At 41.5% G+C, this 18,651-nt stretch overlaps 1 protein-coding gene across 1 annotated transcript in view; it reads right to left on the bottom strand.

Moving 5' to 3' along the window:
- Nucleotides 1-18,449, bottom strand: part of LOC121442353 (leucine-rich repeat-containing protein 37A3-like) — a 59,602-nt gene extending 41,153 nt beyond the window's left edge. Inside the window, exons 1-4 of the mRNA XM_041643852.1 lie at nucleotides 18,419-18,449; nucleotides 17,380-17,617; nucleotides 13,596-13,667; nucleotides 12,070-12,150 (exon numbers count right to left, since the gene is read on the bottom strand). Coding sequence (XP_041499786.1) covers nucleotides 12,070-12,150; nucleotides 13,596-13,667; nucleotides 17,380-17,617; nucleotides 18,419-18,449 — 422 coding nt within the window. The remainder of the gene's footprint in view (nucleotides 1-12,069; nucleotides 12,151-13,595; nucleotides 13,668-17,379; nucleotides 17,618-18,418) is intronic.
- Between the last annotated feature and the right edge of the window lie 202 nt (nucleotides 18,450-18,651).

The following is an 18,651-nucleotide window of genomic DNA, read 5'->3' as shown; positions in this document are numbered from 1 at the left end:
TGCCATATGCAGAAAGAGTTGTTTTGCATATTAAAACAGCTGAATTTATACCAGATGATTCAGAATTGATTTCATTATTTTTTTCAGTTACTAAGATATAGTCAGGAATGGGCAATAAAAAAGAATTTTCCATCATGTGCCAACAAGTCAAGGAAAGTATAAGGAAATTACCTACTTGTTCTTTATACAACCAAACACCACTACCTGCAGGAATTAACCCAAAGGGTACGCAAAGGAATGAAATCTGGCAGATGGATGTGTTTCATTGTGTAGATTTTGGAAAACTAAAATATGTACATCACACCATTGATACCTATTCAGGTCTTCAATGGGCCTCTGCCTTGAGTTCAGAAAAGACTGATTCAATAATCACACATTTACTGGAAGTTGTGGCCATCATGGGTATACCTGCACAAATAAAGACAGATAATACTCCAGCATATGTCTCTAAGAAAATGGAACAGTCTTTTGCTTATTATAATATAAAGCATATTACAGGCATGCCACACAATTCTACAGGACAGGCAGTTATAGAAAGGTCAAATCTAACTCTAAAGAATATGTTAAATAAACAGAAAGGGATGATAAATAACCCCAGAAATAGATGGAATGATGCTTTATTAACTTTGAATCTTCTAAATGTTAATGGGAAAGGAACAGCAGCTGCAGAGAGACACTGGAAAAAAACTACAGAATTAAATCAGCTGATATACTTTAAAGATGTTGACATCAGAATTGAAACCAGGACATGTGTTACACTGGGGAAGGAGTTTTGCTTTTTTCAATGGGAGAAGAAAAGATACGATCAAAATTGATAAAGATTCACTTTGAACAAGAGACATCTCTTAATTAGAAGAGATGATAATTCATTAAACAGCATGGCCATTTAATCAGAACCAACCTATAAAACTGTCAAATGCTTTTCATTTAATCAGCTTGAACTTGCCAAAAGGGAATCTCTCCAATATTAGAGTTGCAGAAGGGTTTTTTTTCCCTTTTCAGGAAAATAAAGGTATCCAGGTAAGAAATCTGAAGACCACTGGACAAATGAGACATCTGAAGAAACAAAGACAAATCATCCAGAAAAAATGTCTCAAAAAAGAGTAAATTGACCTATTGGTATATCACATTTCCAACATGATAAAATTTTATGAATATTCCCAAATATTTATTTCTGTTATTCTCTATAGAAATATAATGAAAATAGTCTTTTGATAAACTCAGACTAATTAAAGATTAAAGTTGGCTTTGGAGTTGGACTGTGGCTCTCCTTCCCTAAACCCAAGCATGCTTTTTAAAGTGAAATCCAAAATCTCTGTTTCATGTCAGAAGAGCCACCTGATATGGGACAGAACTTAGTTAGGTGGGGAAAACTAAACTGAATGCTGGAAGAAAGGAGGCGGAGTCAGAGAGAAGCCATGGAGCCTTGCCAGAGACAGATGCCAAAACTTTACCCAGTAAGCCACTGCCACATGGTGATACACAGATTAATAGAAATGGGTTAAAATTAATATGTCAGAGTTAGCCAATAAGAAGCTAGAGCTAATAGGCCAAGCAGTTATTTAATTAATATAGTTTCTGTGTGATTATTTTGGGGCTAAGTGGCCAGGAACCAACAAGGCGCCTGTTGCTACAGTTGATGTATTTATTGCCTGTACATATTGCATAGAATCATTGTACTTACTGTATATAGTTTTTCTTATATTAACTATAGCCTTTTGTTTTAGACAAAAAGGGGTAACATAGTGATATTTCCTTTGTATTTTAATTAATAAAGCTTGCCTGAAGATCAAAGAGTAAAACAGCCACACTGGTCAGCCTTACAGACCAGGCAGTGGTGACACACACCTTTAATCCCATAGCTACACTAGCTAGCCATAGAAGCCGGGCAGTAGTAGTGCACACCTTTAATCCCAGCCCTAGAGAGGAATATAAGATGGAAGGAGACAGGGCTCAGGCTCAGGCTCAGGCTCATTCTGAGGATTCCCGGAGGCAGGACCACCATTTCTTGCTGATGTGGAGCTAAGAGCCAGTGGCTAGCTGCTTTGCTTTTCTAATCTTCAGGTTGAACCCCAATATCTGTCTCTGTGTTTTTTTTTATTCATGCTATAAGGAAAGGCTATTTTTAATGTCACCCATAATTCAAGGTATTTGTCAATTTTTAGAAATATAAAATGCTTTGTAGTTAGTTCACTAAGAAAAATAATAGGAAAATTTCCCTGGATTTGGAGGAGAAACAGGAGACTGGTAGAGGAGCCACAGCCAGGCTGGTCTCACAATCAGCCTCCATCACATATTGTTACTTGTGCTCTTGATCAGCACAGACTGAGCAAGCCTATGTATGTGTCTGTCTGTTTTCCCCTTCCGCTGGGTTCCAGGAACCAAACTTAGGTCGTCCAGCTTGTGAAGCAAGAGTTTTTACCTGCTGAGCCATCTCCACACCTAACATAGCCTTTCCCCTTTATTTATTTTTGACAGTGGTGGTGATTGAACCCAGGACTTCATGCACAGGCGGTGTGTGCTATTCGTGAGCTACGGCCACTACTCTAACTCATACAACATATTTTGACCATATTCTTTTTTGTTTTGTTTTTCAAGGCAGGGTTTCTCTGTGTAGCTCTGGCTGCCTGGAACTCCCACTGTAGACTAGGCTGGCCTTGAACTCACAGAGATCCGCCTTTCTCTGTCTCCACAGTACTGGAATTAAAAGTTTGCACCACCACCACCACATGCCATTTGATTACATTCTTTCTGGAGAACTTTTAAAAACACAATTTTCTGGACTGGCCAGTTGGTGCAAATGGCAGTTAGCAGGTAGGGGACTTATTGCAAACTTGACAACCATATTTCAGTCACTGAATCTAGTTGTCTTCCACTTACATGGCATATGCAAACTAAGCAAGCAAAGGTTAAACAGTTGAAATATAAATTATAAGAATGACTAAATAGTACTAAATATTGGACTCAGTCAGGATGACTGAGTCCAATATTTATATTTTGGATATATTTATATTAGTATAAATACAGCTCAGGATGTCCTTTTTACTCTGATCTCCTGACCTTACCTACCATGTGCTGGGATTACTAATGTAAGCATTACCATGGCTTAGAAGTTAACTGTGTAAACCTCATGCTCATTTGTGAATGCTTCTAGAAGAGTTATAGTTTCCTTGTTTTCCTTTTCCCTAATCATGTCCCAAGATTAACATTTAATTAGCCATTGTCACGGAGACTTTAGAGATTAAAAACTATGACAACATGTTGACCTTAATGAAAACAGTTGAGTAAGGACATCATAGTTCATCCACCATAAAACAATGAATTATCAAACTGTGGCAATTTAACCAAAGGCTTATCGCACTCCAGAATCATTAATTAAAAAATACCCCAACTCAATTTCTGTAAGAACACTAAGATTTGTATCATTTTTAACTTGTCCTATATCATTCCTCATCTGACCTCCATGGCAACCTTACAAAACAGCCCACGGCCCCACTACTAGCAGGAGCAGAATGGAGCTGCAGTTCCTGCAAAGCCTTGACCCCAGGAATTGGTGGCTCCTAGTGAGACTAGATTTGTCTGTATTTGACCTGACTGAGCATTCGCTAGTTCTAGAAACTTCCCCAGAAGATACTTCTGGAAAATGATTGTAGGCAAGTGTTTTAAATGAGGCAGTTACGTGAGGACAATAGAGATAACAAAGAGCCTAAGCAATAGAACTGATGGGAAAGCAGAGGAACACAATGTCCACAGGAACTTTGAGGTGCTTGTATGAGAGTTTGGGAAACAGAAGGCCACAAGCACTCTCCTGGGAATTTGGAGAGTCAGGCACATGTACGTATGCTTAAGCCTCCATAGAAAACAACCCAAGAATATGGAAGGAAGTTCACCCCTGGCTGATCTTGGGGTTCTGCACATGTAGAAGGGGAAACTAAGGCTGCCTCCAAAAGCACCATTACTAGAATCCCAAAGGCATGCAGGCAGGCAGGCAGGAAGGAAAGTAGGTTCCTTAGAAGATGGCCAGAGAAAATAAACAGAGGGACCCAGACCCTGATCCAGCATGCATGAAGTATGAGAAAAAAGAAAAACTCCTTTCTCTTCTTCATCTACAAGGCCCATGAGCTTGAGAACATGCCTCCCCATATGAAATTCCTCAGTGTGGGATTCTGTGTTATACAAGTAGATTCCAAGAAATCAGGAACGTTGAGCTGGAATCTTAATCACAGTGCTGAGAGTCACGATGCTTAAACTTGCCATGAGGAAGATGGCCGTGAAGAACAGGCAAAGGTGGCTTGAGCCAGCAGGATCTGGGTGCAAACTCTGGGTCTGTAAGTGTCTAGTGAAGAGAGGTACATAAGATGAGCCTGGAATCGGAATTCTTTTAGTAGCATTTTCCTTATCAAGTAGAGCAGGGTTCAAAGACATCTCGAAGGGGCCTAGACAGAGCAGGTAACTCAGCACTAGTGACTTTGTATCTACAACGGGCCAGAGGTAGGAACCCTGGGGATGACAGATACTAGTATGCCCAGGAGCTCTACAAGTACACAAATTTATTTTTTTTTAAAAAAATATTTATTTATTTATTATGTATACAGTATTTTGTCTGTGTGTATGCCTGCAGGCCAGAAGAGGGCACCAGACCCCATTGCAGATGGTTGTGAGCCACCATGTGGTTGCTGGGAATTGAACTCAGGACCTTTGAAAGAGCAGGCAATGCTCTTAACCTCTGAGTCATCTCTCCAGCCCCCACAAATTTCTTAGAAAGAAACACAGCTCTCTGCTTCATAGGTCCAGTCTTAGTTAGGGTTTCTATCACTGTGAAGAGACACCAGGACCATGACAGCTCTAACAAAGGAAAACTAATTGGGTGGTTTACAATATTTCAGTTTAGCCCAAGATCATCATGGTGGGAGTTGGTGGCGTGCAGGCAGACATGGTGCTGGAGAAGGAGCTGAGGGTTCTACATCTTGATCTACAGGCAACAGGAAGTGAACTATCTCATTGGGCATGGCTTGAGCAGACATGAGACCTCAAAACCCGCCTCCACAGTGACACACTTTCTCTAACAAGACCACACCTGCTCCAACAAAGCCACCCCTCCTAATAGTGCCACTCCCTTTGGTGGGCATTTTCTTCAAACCACCACAGGTCCAATTAGAAGTAGAAGTCAACTTCATGATAAGAGAACAATGCACAACAAGCTGAGTGAAGCTGCCCAGAAGACACAGTCTCTTAGTGGTCCTGCTGTGATCTGGGAGTGACTTCTTTCTAATCTGTTGTTGCCCAGAAGACACAGTCTCTTAGTGGTCCTGCTGTGATGTGGGAGTGACTTCTTTCTAATCTGTTGCTTTCATTGGTTAATTAATAAAGAAACTGCCTTGGCCCTGATAGGACACAAAATTAGGTAGGCAGAGTAGACAGAACAGAATGCTGGGAGAAAGAAGCAGAGTCAGGCAGTCGCCATGATTCTCCCACTCCAGACAGACGCAGGTTAAGAGCTTTCCTGGTAAGCCAGCTCATGGTGCTACACAGAATATTAGAAGTGGGTTAGATCAATATGTAAGAGCTAGCCAATAAGAGGCTGGAACTAATGGGCCAGGCAGTGTTCAAAAGAATACAGTTTCCATGTAATTATTTCGGGCATAAGCTAGCCATGCGGGAGCTGGGGCAGCCGGAACGCAGCCCACGGCAGCTCATACTACAGAGTGGCGCTCAACGTGGTTAACTAATGCCATGTAAAACCTGAGAGGGCTTAAAAAGGAGCTTTTTGCTGTTTGTGGGTTGCGTGCTGCAAAGAAATTGTCCTGACTCAGCAGCAGGAAAAAAAACTGGCTGTTTTAAAATGCCGGCTTTCTGGGCTGTGCTGCCATCGCGATCTCTGTCTGGCTCCTGCGGGAGACAGAGCTTTTGAATGGAGCATTTGGAGTAAAGTGTTATGATTTGTTTGATGGCAACTAGACTCGCTGTGTACCTAAAAGGAAGTCATTGTGTGCTGTGGCTCAGAGGCACAAGCAGCTCCGCCATGCTACTGGTGCGATGTGCAAGGATCAGAGGCACAAGTGGCTCAGCCATGTTGGACTGGGCGGGGCAAGCAGGCAGTACCTGTTTTTGACCTAGGAATGTCACAGCTTAGATTCTTAAGTGCTTAACAATTTAAAAGCGCAAAACAAAGTGCTCCTGGATAGTAAAAAAATTACAGATTCACAATAGAACAAATTTCAGACATAGAAGACCTATAAATGGATCACAGTGTTGGATGAATGTACGTAGGCTTGAGAGAAGAAAAAGAATAAAGAGAATAAAGTTAATGCCTTTAAAAAAAAGGGGTAAAGTTTTTAAAGAGACAGAATAAAGTAAAGTGATAGAGTAAAAATAAGCCACGTAAAAATGGAAAATTCACAGAGTCTGGATTCTTTGTATTATTGTGTTTTCTTTAAAATTTTTGACTGTGAAGGAGCTAAGTACAGAGAGACATTTCATTATATGGGCTGCCAAGAAGGGATATCATAAGGGTATTATGATTTCAGAATTTGGGTCTAAGGATATGATGCTTTGGAAAGGAGTTTTTTCTTTTGTTTTCACAGAGGATGAGACCCTATGGAATGTTTCTATCCCAATATGGTATGATAGACCACGCCCTCCTGAAAGGTTGCTGTGAACACCCTCAAAAAATTTCTTGGCTCAACTGCCGACTGAGATGAACCTAGCAACAGGTTATACCATGAAAGACCTTATTAACAGCGCCCCCATTCAGCATGAAGCAGTTTGGAGAGAAATAACGGTGCCCATATTCCCAAATATAGTTTATAAATGTTCTTTTACATTTAAAGGGGGATATGATATAGATATCAATAATTAGCATTGGTATGGATTTTAAGGTCAATTTGTTATATGTATATGTAACAAATTGGGCATCGAAGAGGCTCCTTATGGAGTTGGATAGCCATTTGGGCAAGAAACTGTTCTTACCTGGACTGTTGCATAAACTGAACACAAAGAACCCACAGAGAGAGGACTGCTGAACTTGCCTAAAGGTGAGATGGTCTTTTGGGGTTCCTGACTCATGAAAGAGTCTGCGAGACATTCTGCAGGACACAGCAGAAAATGAATGAACTGTCTTTGAAATTTCCTGCTTCATGGAAGAGTCTGCTGGATACTATGGGCCTGAAGGCCAAAGATGGACGCCCCAATGGTACAGAGGAACTTTGGGTGACTGTCCAGGCAGTGAGATGTCTCTGTCATTTCTAGAGTTTTTGATTTCTTGTTTGCTTAGGTAATATTATATCCTTCTGGAGTCTTTCATGGAGTTGAAGAATGGATAGATAGTTGTAGTTTTCCTTAGTTATGATAAAAGATTAAGTAGATATAAATATTGTGACTGTAATTCTTGCTTTATAGCTGTTTTGCTACATGTAATTTTACTATGTTAAAATGAAAGCCTTCTCTTTTGTTTAAACAGAAAAAGGGAAAATGATGTGGAAGTGACTTCTTCTAATCTGTTGCTTTCATTGGTTAATTAATAAAAAAAACTGCCTTGGCCCTGATAGGACACAAAATTAGGTAGGCAGAGTAGACAGAACAGAATCCTTGGAGAAAGAAGCCGAGTCAGGCAGTCGCCATGATTCTCCCACTCCAGACAGACGTAGGTTAAGATCTTTCCTGGGTAAGCCAGCTCGTGGTGCTACACAGAATATTAGAAATGGGTTAGATCAATATGTAAGAGCTAGCCAATAAGAGGCTGGAACTAATGGGCCAGGCAGTGTTCAAAAGAATACAGTTTCCATGTAATTATTTCGGGCATAAGCTAGCCATGCGGGAGCCGGGGTGACTGGAACGCCGCCCACCGCAGCTCATACTACACTGCTGCTTGTTAATGGTTTCACTGCAAGAGTTTTGGGAAGAGTGAAAATAAAGTAACATGATTGAATATGTACCACATGCCCAATTCTTTTGGCACTACTTCATTTGTTTCAGTTTTTTATATAGTGCCTAGAACAAAAAAAAAAAACTCATGAATGTAGGCATCAAAAATGTGTTATAGGCAGAGGGAGAATTACTAGGATTGCAAGAGAGGGTGCCTTCCCACACCAGTGGGAAGAATAGGATGCCACAGAGCGAGGAAAGCTATCACAATGTTTGATGTGACCCTTTCAGAACTGCTGCATGGTTACAAATTAAACAACTTGCCTAAATCATCCCAAAGGACAGTCTTGAGTTGCTCTTTGCATCTTTAAAGTTTTTGCATTTCGATGTGAGAAGCAGCTGCCAGGATACTGTGAAAACCAAAGAGAGGATTGTGGCCTGAAAGGAGCAACTTTTTTTTAAACATATTCAATATTTTAGACTTACTAGTTTATGTGTATAAGTATTATGTCTGCATGTATGAAGGTGCACTACATGCAGAAGTCAGAAGAGTGCATTGGGTCCCCTGGAACTGGAGTTTACAGACAGTTGTGAGCTAGGATGTGGGTACTGGGAATCAAACCCAGGTCCTCTGCAAGAGCAACATGTGTTTTAAACCACCAAGCCATCTCTTCAGCCCCAGAAGCAAACTTTTGGACATGAATAGTTTCCCATAGGAAATCAATGCTAGGGGGCTAGAAAGAAGCACTAGAGTATTACTGGGTCCAATTTATGGCCATTTACTTCATGGATATTTTTAAGAGTGGGTAGACACTTCAGTAGGGGTAAAATTTGAATTTTCCTTTCAGGGTTAAGCTATTGGAATAGCATTGATGGGCTGCAGACAAACTACCCAGTGATGTAGGATTTCCCTCTGTATGCTGCTAATGTCATTGGTTAATAAAGGAACTTCTTTGGGCCTATAGCAGAGCTACAGGGGAACAGAGCTAGGCAGGGAAAACTAAACTGAATAGTGGGAGAAAGGAGGCAGAGTCTAGGAGAAGACATAGAGCCACTGCCAGAGTCAGAAATGCCAAAACTTTGCTGGTGAGCCACTGCCACATGGCGATACACAGATTAGTGGAGGTGGGTTAAATTAACATGTAAGAGTTAGCCAATAAGAAGCTAGAGCTAATGGGCCAAGCAGTGATGGGGGAGAGTCTTCTGTTTTGTGTTGATTTCATTGGTTAAATAAAGAAACTGCCTTGGCCCTTTAATAGCACAGAAAATTAGGTAGGCAGAGTAGACAGAACAGAATGCTGGGAGAAAGAAGCCGAGTCAGGCAGTCGCCATGATTCTCTGACCCCAGACAGATGTAGGCTAGAATCCTTCCTGGTAAGATACCATCTCGTGGTATTACACAGATTATTAGAAATGGGTTAATTGAGATATAAGAATTAGCCATTAAGAGGCTGGAACTAGTGGGCCAAGCAGTGTTTAAAAGAATACAGTTTCCGTGTAATTATTTCGAGTAAAGCTAGCCATGCAGGAGCCGGGCAGCGGGAAAGCAGCCCACTGCTCCAATTACTTCAAAGCAGTGATTTAAATAATATTGTTTCTGTGTGATTATTCTGAGGCTGAGCAGCTGGGAACCAATAAATGGTCTTCTTCCTACAACCACGTGAATATGCTCAGGCTGAATAATGTGTAGCTCTTCTGTCTAGTGAAATTCTTCAGGGAGTTTATTATTAATAGCAATGAAGTGACTAAAAGAATGTTTGAAAACAAGCCACTGGTCTGGACCTGTGTAGGTAAATGAAGGAGAAGTACTTTAAAGTCGCGAGGGGGTGTACTTACCATATAGATTGTCAACCACTATTGGTTTTTTGTAACTTTTTCCATATGAAAGAGGTATGATTCCTATTGTCAATAAAACAATGGCACTTAACTAATGAGCTTTTGGTGTGTCTTTGACATGAATTTTAGATTCAAGAGCATCTGACCCTGAAGGTACCGCCAACATGTTTCATCAGGGCTTGTCAGTAACATGGAGGCTGTATCCAAGTAGGTACCTGAAACCAGGGGTGAATCTTGAGAGGTCTGACCATTATCTAATGGGAAATAAAAATAACATGCAGAGTTTATTAATATAGAAGCTCCTAGGACTTTGGCACTTGGGCTTAGGTTTCATTCAGCCCTAGACAAAACTACTTTGGCTGGGATCTTTGTACAGACTTTTGTAATGCAGGAAGGACAGAAGTTCAACTTAACAAACACCACAGGAACTGTGTGCTATATGTCACAGAATTCCTGGTTTCTCCCTTGGCAACTTGCCTTTGGAAAGATGCAAGAAGCTTGTGTCCTACTATGGGATATTTCCTGAAGAAAACTCCTTTATCTATCACAAAGAGTTGAGTGTTGAATCCGAACAAAGGAGTAAAACTCCCACACACACTTGGTGGGTTGTGCCCCTTGTATGATGTGGGATTCCCTTCTGTATGCTGTGAATGCCATTGGTTAGTAAAGAAGCTGCTTTGGGCCTATTGGTGCACAGAATAGGGCAGGCAGAGAAAGAGAGAGTAGGCAGAATCAAAGAGACACCATGTAGCCACTGCAGGAGACAGACGCTGGACGGTGGATGGAACCTTACTGGTAGACCACAACCACATGGCGATACAAATTAATAGAAGTGGGTTAATTTAAGATATAAGACCTAGCTAGAAATATGAATAAGCTAATAGGTCAAGCAGTGTTTTTATTAATGCAGTTTCTTAGTGGTTATTTTGGGTCTGGGCAGCCAGGAAATGAAAAAGCAGCCTCGGCCAACAATTATTGTCAAGTTTTTTTTTTTTTATGAGTTCTCATTATCAGTCTTGAACTCCTGGGCTCAAGACATCCTCCCTCCTCAGCATCTGAGCAGCTGGGCTTGCAAGCACACACTATGCTTGCCTCACTGACCCAATCTGTGATGGTGACTGAATTCTGAGAGGTACCATTGTTCCATTCAGATAACATGATGTGACTATCAATGTCTGTTACCAGTTAGCTCTGCTCATCTCATCACAAGGAAGCAAACTCCCTTTCTGCCAAGATGAACACAAACTAGAGATAACAAGTCCATGTGCCTGCATGAGTCTTTCCTAACCCGCCAGACCCTCTGGTTCCTTTCCCCCAAGTTAGGAGTTGGCAAATTGTTCTGGAGAGGGGAGACTGATACAAAGAACATTTACAGAACAGTTCATCCAGCCCCAGCACACCACAAACCCGTCCTCCCATGGGAACCAACCGTGAATCTGGGTTTCTGACCTACCAGACAGGTTTCAGCCGCCCAAACTCAGATCCAGAGCAGAAAATCCCTCTTGAGTTTATAATGCCCTCCTGGCCACTGAATGTCACACAAAGTGGGATTTTTTGCTTTGTTTTGTTTTTGACACGAGTCTACTGTTAGTCCAAGACTCCTTCCAACTAACGATCCTCCTGCCTCTGTTTCCTGAGTGCAACTGCTGGTATTTAAGTATATGCCACAATGCCTGACAAACACAGATTTTTAGATAAAAACTAATAAAATTCACTTTCTTCTTGAGGAAGAAAAGTATTATATAGAGCCAGGATAGAGCAACATATTTTCTTTATGGATATTTTCAACCATATAGCTTAATGCAGATGCAGATGCCCTCTTATCCATGCTGCCAAGATGCCTCTTACCCACAGATAATGCATGACTTCAGAGGCATATGCGTCCTGAGAAATAATGTTCTGGATAAGGAGGGGAGAAGTCCTCGGGCAAATTTTCAGCTTTCCATTTCTGGGAAAGCACCTCTACCTTTTGCTCCCTGGAGGAGTTGGTGTTAATCTTTGCTCTTTGCACCTCTATGTGGCATCCATTCAAGCAGCTGGGAACTGTGCATGGGAGAGGGAATCAGAGTGAAACTCACAAGCGGGTTTCCAAAAACAACATCACACATCAGAGCCACAGCACGAGGGCGCCATGATAGCTATCAGTGTTACTCGTGTGGTGTTACTTGTGGTGCCCGTGCTGAAGGTCAGGATGAGGAAAGCTCATCGTGTCCTGTAATTTACACAAGTCTCCTGCCCTCCTGTGCCTTAGTTTCCTCATTGGAAAAGAATGAATGAGACAAACTACCCACAGTTCACACAGGGTTTACAGTTGGGGAATCTGCATGGGTTTTAACACACAAATAAGTATTTATATTCTACTGCACTTACAGCTTCTGTAAAAACTGCATTCCATGCCATGCTTGAAATGTTCCATAGCTCAGTTCAGTGAGTAGATTGCACCCAAGGTTCCTAAAGTCATTTAAACAAATTAAAAACACATAGTAAGCCAAAGGAAACATTTTTCAGACAGTTATCATTTAACAATCACTCTAATATACATATGATGAAACATAACCTTTCTCAGAAATGGTTTCAATGTTTTCTCGACTCACAAAGAAAATCTTATTGTGGATGATATGCCATGCACTAACTACAGTGAATTACAAGCAGATCCTTCTTTCAATGACCTTCCTTCTCTAGGAAAGGGTTTCACAACTCAGTACCACTGAAATTCTAGGCTAGACCACTCTGCTATGGAGGTTTGTCCTATACATTGGAGGATGTTTATAACATCTGTGGTGTCTGCATATTAGATATCTTTTGCAAATCCAGTTGCCAAGGGTCACCTGGGTACACAGCCACACGGACTAAAATCTAGTGTTGTGCTATGATTCAAGTTTCACTCACTTTTACCACAGACTAAAGGAATGTGGGCTGGGGAGATGGCTCAGTGGGTAATGATGCTTGCCACCTAGGCTGAGTTCAAGCCCTAGGACTCACATGGTAGAAGGATAGAACTCAAGTTCTGTGATTTATATAAGCATGAAAATGCACACACATCCACATGGGTGTACACATACACACACACACAATTTGCTATGTAGTTACTTTCTTTCTTTTCTTTTTTTTTTTTTTTTTTTTGGTTTTTCGAGGCAGGGTTTCTATGTGGTTTTGGAGCCTGTCCTGGAACTAGCTCTTGTAGACCACGCTGGTCTCGAACTCACAGAGATCCGCCTGCCTCTGCCTCCCAAGTGCTGGGATTAAAGGCGTGCGCCACCACCGCCCGGCCTGTAGTTACTTTCTATTAGCCACAAAATTTGCTTCATTTGTACACTACATAATGGGTTTCATCATGACAGTTTATATTATATATATATATATGTGTGTGTGTGTGTGTGTGTGTGTGTGTGTAGTATATGTATATATGCATATATTGTATCTTTCTTATTTCTTATCCTTACTGCCACTCATTATCCCTTTTTGTACCTTTTCTCCTCACAGAGTCTCCCTTTTCCTTTCATGCTACACACACACAAAAAAAAAAGAAAGAAATCTAGATTTCAATTGATAGAAAAGATGGTATTTTGTCTTTCTTTCTCCCATTGTCCTCTCTTGTTTAAAATCTTTCTAGACTTCTTTCTTGCCCTCCATAGCCCATCTTCTACTCATGCCACATATATGCGTATCTACATGTAAGTCTAAGGGTTATGGATTTAGCTCATTGATAAAGTGCTTACTTAGCAAGTACAGGGCCCTGGGTTCGGTCCCCAGCGTGAAAGAAACCATGTAACAATTGTCCTTCTAAGTCTGGCTATCTCCTACTAGCAAAATTTAAAAATTTTAATCATGTAACAGATTAAGTAGCATGGGGGTTATAAAATCCAAAATACAAATGGGTTATGTTTGTTACTTACATATACTTCAAAAAAGGTAATGATTCGAATGTCCCTCTTTCAATATACCGTATTTTATTGCAGGATAAATCCCTAGGAAACGTAAAAGGGAAATATTGCTTTGATTAGCTATTAGATATCTAATTAGTATGAATAAACAACAGAATTGTTATATTATTGTTTTGTCTAAACTCTAAACCTTTGGATTTCTACTTGAAATATCTAGAGCCCCTACCCCTATCCACATCCATCCTAAACATTTCAACCTTTGTGATCTTCATGTATAAATACATAGCTATAGACATGGGAAATTTCAGAGAGTCTTTCCTGAGAGAAGAATTATTAAGTGACTTTTGTTTTTGAAACAGGGTCTTTCTGTGTAGAATCCAATCCTCTCACCTCTGCCTCCTGAGCTCTGAATGCACATGCACAACTTTGGCCTCTGGGGGCTTTAGAAGATAGAAATCAAGCCGGGCGATGGTGGCGCACGCCTTTAATCCCAGCACTCGGGAGGCAGAGGCAGGCGGATCTCTGTGAGTTCGAGACCAGCCTGGTCTACAGAGCTAGTTCCAGGACAGGCTCCAAAGCCACAGAGAAACCCTGTCTCAAGAAAAAAAAAAGAAGAAGATAGAAATCAGCCCTGTTCTAGACGTACTGAGTTGGTAACTGGAACAGGGATGTTGTCATAATGAAGTTCTAACAAGCTCTCCAGGTGATGCAAGGAGTATCCTTTTTACAGTGCCATGGTCCCATACATGCCTCCTGGATTTGGTATTCAAATCCAAAGACGGTCTGGCCCTGTTCCTTCTTATACTGTGAAGGTGCTCATGGCACTCCTCAAACTCTTTGATGTGTTTTGCCTTTTTCTTCCCTATTGTTATTAGTGTTTAACACATTCTCCCCAAAGGGCCTGTTTGATGATTCCCACTGACTCTTCAAGGTTTTATTCAATTGAATTGGTGTAGCAATGGCTTCCCTAAACCAAATTCATGTCTTCTCTCCTCTTCTGTACTCTAGATACAATTTATACTTCAGTGACAAAAAAAAAAATGAGGAGCTGGAGAGATGGCTCAATGGTTAAGAGCATTGCCTGCTCTTCCAAAGGACCTGAGTTCGATTCCCAGCAACCACATGGTGGCTCACAACCACCTGGTCTGGCGCCCTCTTCTGGCCTTCAAGCATACAGACAGAATATTGTATACATAATAAAAAATAAATAAATATAAAAAAATGAATGGATGAATTGTAATGTGTGGAGGTCAGAAAACAGTTTTCAGAGATCAGTTCCTGTCTTTCACTTTGTTGAAGCAGGACTCTCTTGTTTCAGCCACACTGCTGACTGGAGGCTAGCTGACTGAAGATGCTTCCAGTTCTCTCCTCTGCCCCCTTCTTTTCGCAGCAGATCTGGGATGAAAGATGCACACTACTGCATCTGTCCTTTTTCTAATATGGGTTTGGAGGATCAAATATGGGTTGCTGGGCTTTCCTGGCTAGTGCTTTACCCACTAAGCCCTATCCCCATCCCTCATTACTTCAAAAATATTTTATTTCTATTTATTTATTTGTGTGTGTCCATGTGTCTGTGCAGGTGCTCACAGAGACCCCAAAAGGGTATCATATCCTCTGGAGCTAGAACTACAGGAGGTTGTAGGTTCCCTGATGTGGAAGCTGGGAACCAAACTCTGGTCCTCTGCAAAGCAGCAAGTGCTCTTAACTGTTGAGCCATCTCTCTAGCCCTCTCCTGCTTTGAAATTATTTTTGTACCCCTTCTTCTAATCACAAACCCCTGGAAGCATGGAGTCTAACTCATCTACATTGCCCACCAAGTTTGATACTGACACAAATATTTGAGTGAACTCAAATATTTATAAAATAAACACATAGTTGGTGAGTTCAAGAAAAGTGGCTTATTTGCAAGAAATTCAGTGTATGACTTTATGGCTGATGCCTCTCCATCTCTGCAGCACTGAGATTCATGCTCACTCATGGGTTTGTTCCTCTTGAAGTTGGTAAATTTTTTTTAAATATTTATTTATTTATTATGTATACAATATTCTGTCTGTATGCCTGAAGGCCAGAAGAGGGCGCCAGACCTCCTTACAGATGGTTGTGAGCCACCATGTGGTTGCTGGGAATTGAACTCAGGACCTTTGGAAGAGCAGGCAATGCTCTTAACCACTGAGCCATCTCTCCAGCCCGAAGTTGGTAAATTTTAAGAGGGAAGTAACCCAGGCTTATTCATCTCTGTGCCTCCAATAATAGACATAGTATTTGGCGTGTTCTATTTTAGTACATTTTTTTAATTGAGGGACATTTAAATAAATGAATGACAATAAATTATGTCAATAAGAAATAACTATTTACAAACTAAAATAAAGAAGAGGACTACTCTACTCAGTTATTTTATTATTTCCTCCAAACATTTTGTACAGTTTGGGAGTTCAGATGCAAAAGGTCCCCAAAAATACCAATACGAAAGTAGGACCAGTGCGATTGTGGCCATTCTCTGAGTGTCCAGAGAAGGAAAATGTTTCTGGCTTTGTTTAAGATGACTCTCACTATGTAGTCCTGGATGGCCTCAAACTAGAGATCTGCTTGCCTCCACCTCTCCAGTGCTGTGGTTCAAGACATGTGCTACCAGTCCCATCTTTTACTATTTGGTTTTGTTTTTTTGTTTTCAAGACAGGGTTTCTCTGTGTCACTTGGTTGTTTGTCCTAGAACTAGCTCTTGTAGACTAGGCTGGCCTCGAACTCAATGAGATCCTCCTGTCTTTGTCTCCCAAGTGCTGGGATTAAAGGCGTGGGCCACCACAGCCCAGCTCATCCTTTATTGTTTTATCAGTGAATGTCAGGAGCACTTCTGGTATGTTTGCGTCAAGGAAACTTTTGTAGTATTTCATAACCATGATTCAATATCTATTTTCACATGGACATAAAAAATTATTACATTAAAAACTGTAATACCAGTCTGTTCTCCTAATGACTTACTCATGTTAGTAATATTATTTATGTAATCTAGCATGTAGTTACTTATTTAGTATTTCAGTGTCAATTAAATTCAGATTAAATTATTAAAGAAACTGGATAGAATGGCACATGCACACAACCCTAGCACTTGGGAGGCAGAAGTAGTATGAGGATTGTTACAAATTGGAGGTCAGCCTGGGATACATATGAGACCTAGCCTCAAAAAAAAAAAAAAAAAAAAAGGCATGGGGTATCATCATGGTTGATAGAGTGCTTGCCTAGCATGCACAAAATCTTGAATTTTACCGCAAAATTTGTATAAATAATGTAATAATGAATGCCTATAATCCTAGAACTTGGGAAATAGAGGCAAGAGATTCAAGAATTCAAGGCCAGCTTTGGCTATTTAGAGAGTTTAAGACAAGCCTGAGTTACATGAGACCATATCTCAAAGAGGCAAAGCCATTGTCATTCTGGGTTAAAGACCTTCAAATTAATGTAGTTGTGCATTTTCTTCTCTTTGATACAACTCTTCAAAGTTAAACTAATTTCTCACATCCTACTATGCTGTCTTAAGAGAGAGAGAGAGAGAGAGAGAGAGAGAGAGAGAGAGAGAGAAGCCGAGGGGAGGGGAGGAGAGGAGAGAGGAGGGGAGGCAAGGGGAAGGGGAAGAGAAGAGAAGAGAAAAAAAGAAAAAAAACCCACAACTTTGGCTGAGATGGTATCTCAACGGGTGACAAATTCCTCCCCCTTTTGGAGCTGTGCCTGGGACACCCACAGCAGCAGCGTCTCCACCTTTTCTCCTCCAACCACTGCAAGCTACATACAGTTCACCCACCTCCTGCACCGCACGTGTTTCTCAGGTTGAATCTTTTCAACAGTAGTGTGATGTACAAACACATCTAATTTGGTTCCGTTTGCACTTGGAAATCTATATTTCTGACACTGAAACGCTTGAGTCTCTAGGACTTTGGACCTGGGGCTTGCTTGTTGGAGGCCAGTGGGGTGGCAGCGCTGCAGACTGTTCTTGCCTTGCGCCGCAATTCCTCCGTGGTGGTGGTGGCGGCGGTTGGTAACTGGAAGCGGTTAGCAGGTCCCGAGGAGGAGGCACGTGGACGTGGAATGCTTTTGCTCAGGCCCGTGCGAACTCCAGGGCAAGAGAAGGCAGGAGGGGAAAGCACTTTAGGTTGGGAGAGGGTCTCTCTCTCTCTCTCTCTCTCTCTCTCTCTCTCTCTCTCTCTCTCCCCATCCCTCCCTCCCCACCTATCCCTCTTCTTCCTCCTCTCTCTTTCTCTCTTCCTAAATAGTCGCACTATGTAGTTCTAGCTGACTTTAGACCATACCGGCTTCAAACTCGCAGAGATCTGCCTGTCTCTAAAGACGTGCACCACCACATCTGGCTCCTGGACACCTCTCTTGGCGTTTTACTTTCCACAATCTTTTTTTTATTTTTTATTTTTATTTTGAGAGGTGAAGGAGGGAACAGGGTCTTGTGTAGTCCATGCTACACAACTTTCTGTGTAACCAAGGATAACCTTAAACTCCTGATCCTCCTGCCAATACACACATGCACACACACACACACACACACACACACACACACGCACGCTCGCGCGCGCACACACACCTCATGCTTGGATTACAAGCCTGCACCCCACCACACACTATTTCATGGGGTGCTGGGGATTGAATCCAGCACTTGGTACATGCTAGGCAAACACTCTCCCGATTGAGCTACATCCCAGGCCCTCTGACACTTTTTTTTTTTATTACACACCACACAAAACACTGGAGAGAAATGATGAAATTTGCTATCCAAGCAGCTGAGATGATCGGCAAACAGCTGTTAATCATCAGAAACAACCACTAGCTCTCACCAATGATTGACATCTCCCACATCCTCGCCATGGCCCAGTGCAGCCCTTCATTCTAAAGGCTGGGATTACAATGTTTGGAGAGTGGTTATTCAAAGAAAATATGCTGGGTTTCCCTTGATCATCTCGTGTGACCATCTATGGAAGCCAAAGGAATAATTGGCCTGTTCGTGGAATCGTGAGCTCTTTTAGGGCAAGGGGCCTGATGTTAAACTGCCATATGTCTGTTGCCGAGA

Source organism: Microtus oregoni, unplaced genomic scaffold (assembly GCF_018167655.1).
Source record: "Microtus oregoni isolate MIOR12 unplaced genomic scaffold, Mior012 000091F_ref0000469, whole genome shotgun sequence".
Taxonomy (NCBI): domain Eukaryota; kingdom Metazoa; phylum Chordata; class Mammalia; order Rodentia; family Cricetidae; genus Microtus; species Microtus oregoni.
Note: the sequence above shows the minus strand (reverse complement) of the source record. Positions and strands in the feature narration are given on the sequence as shown.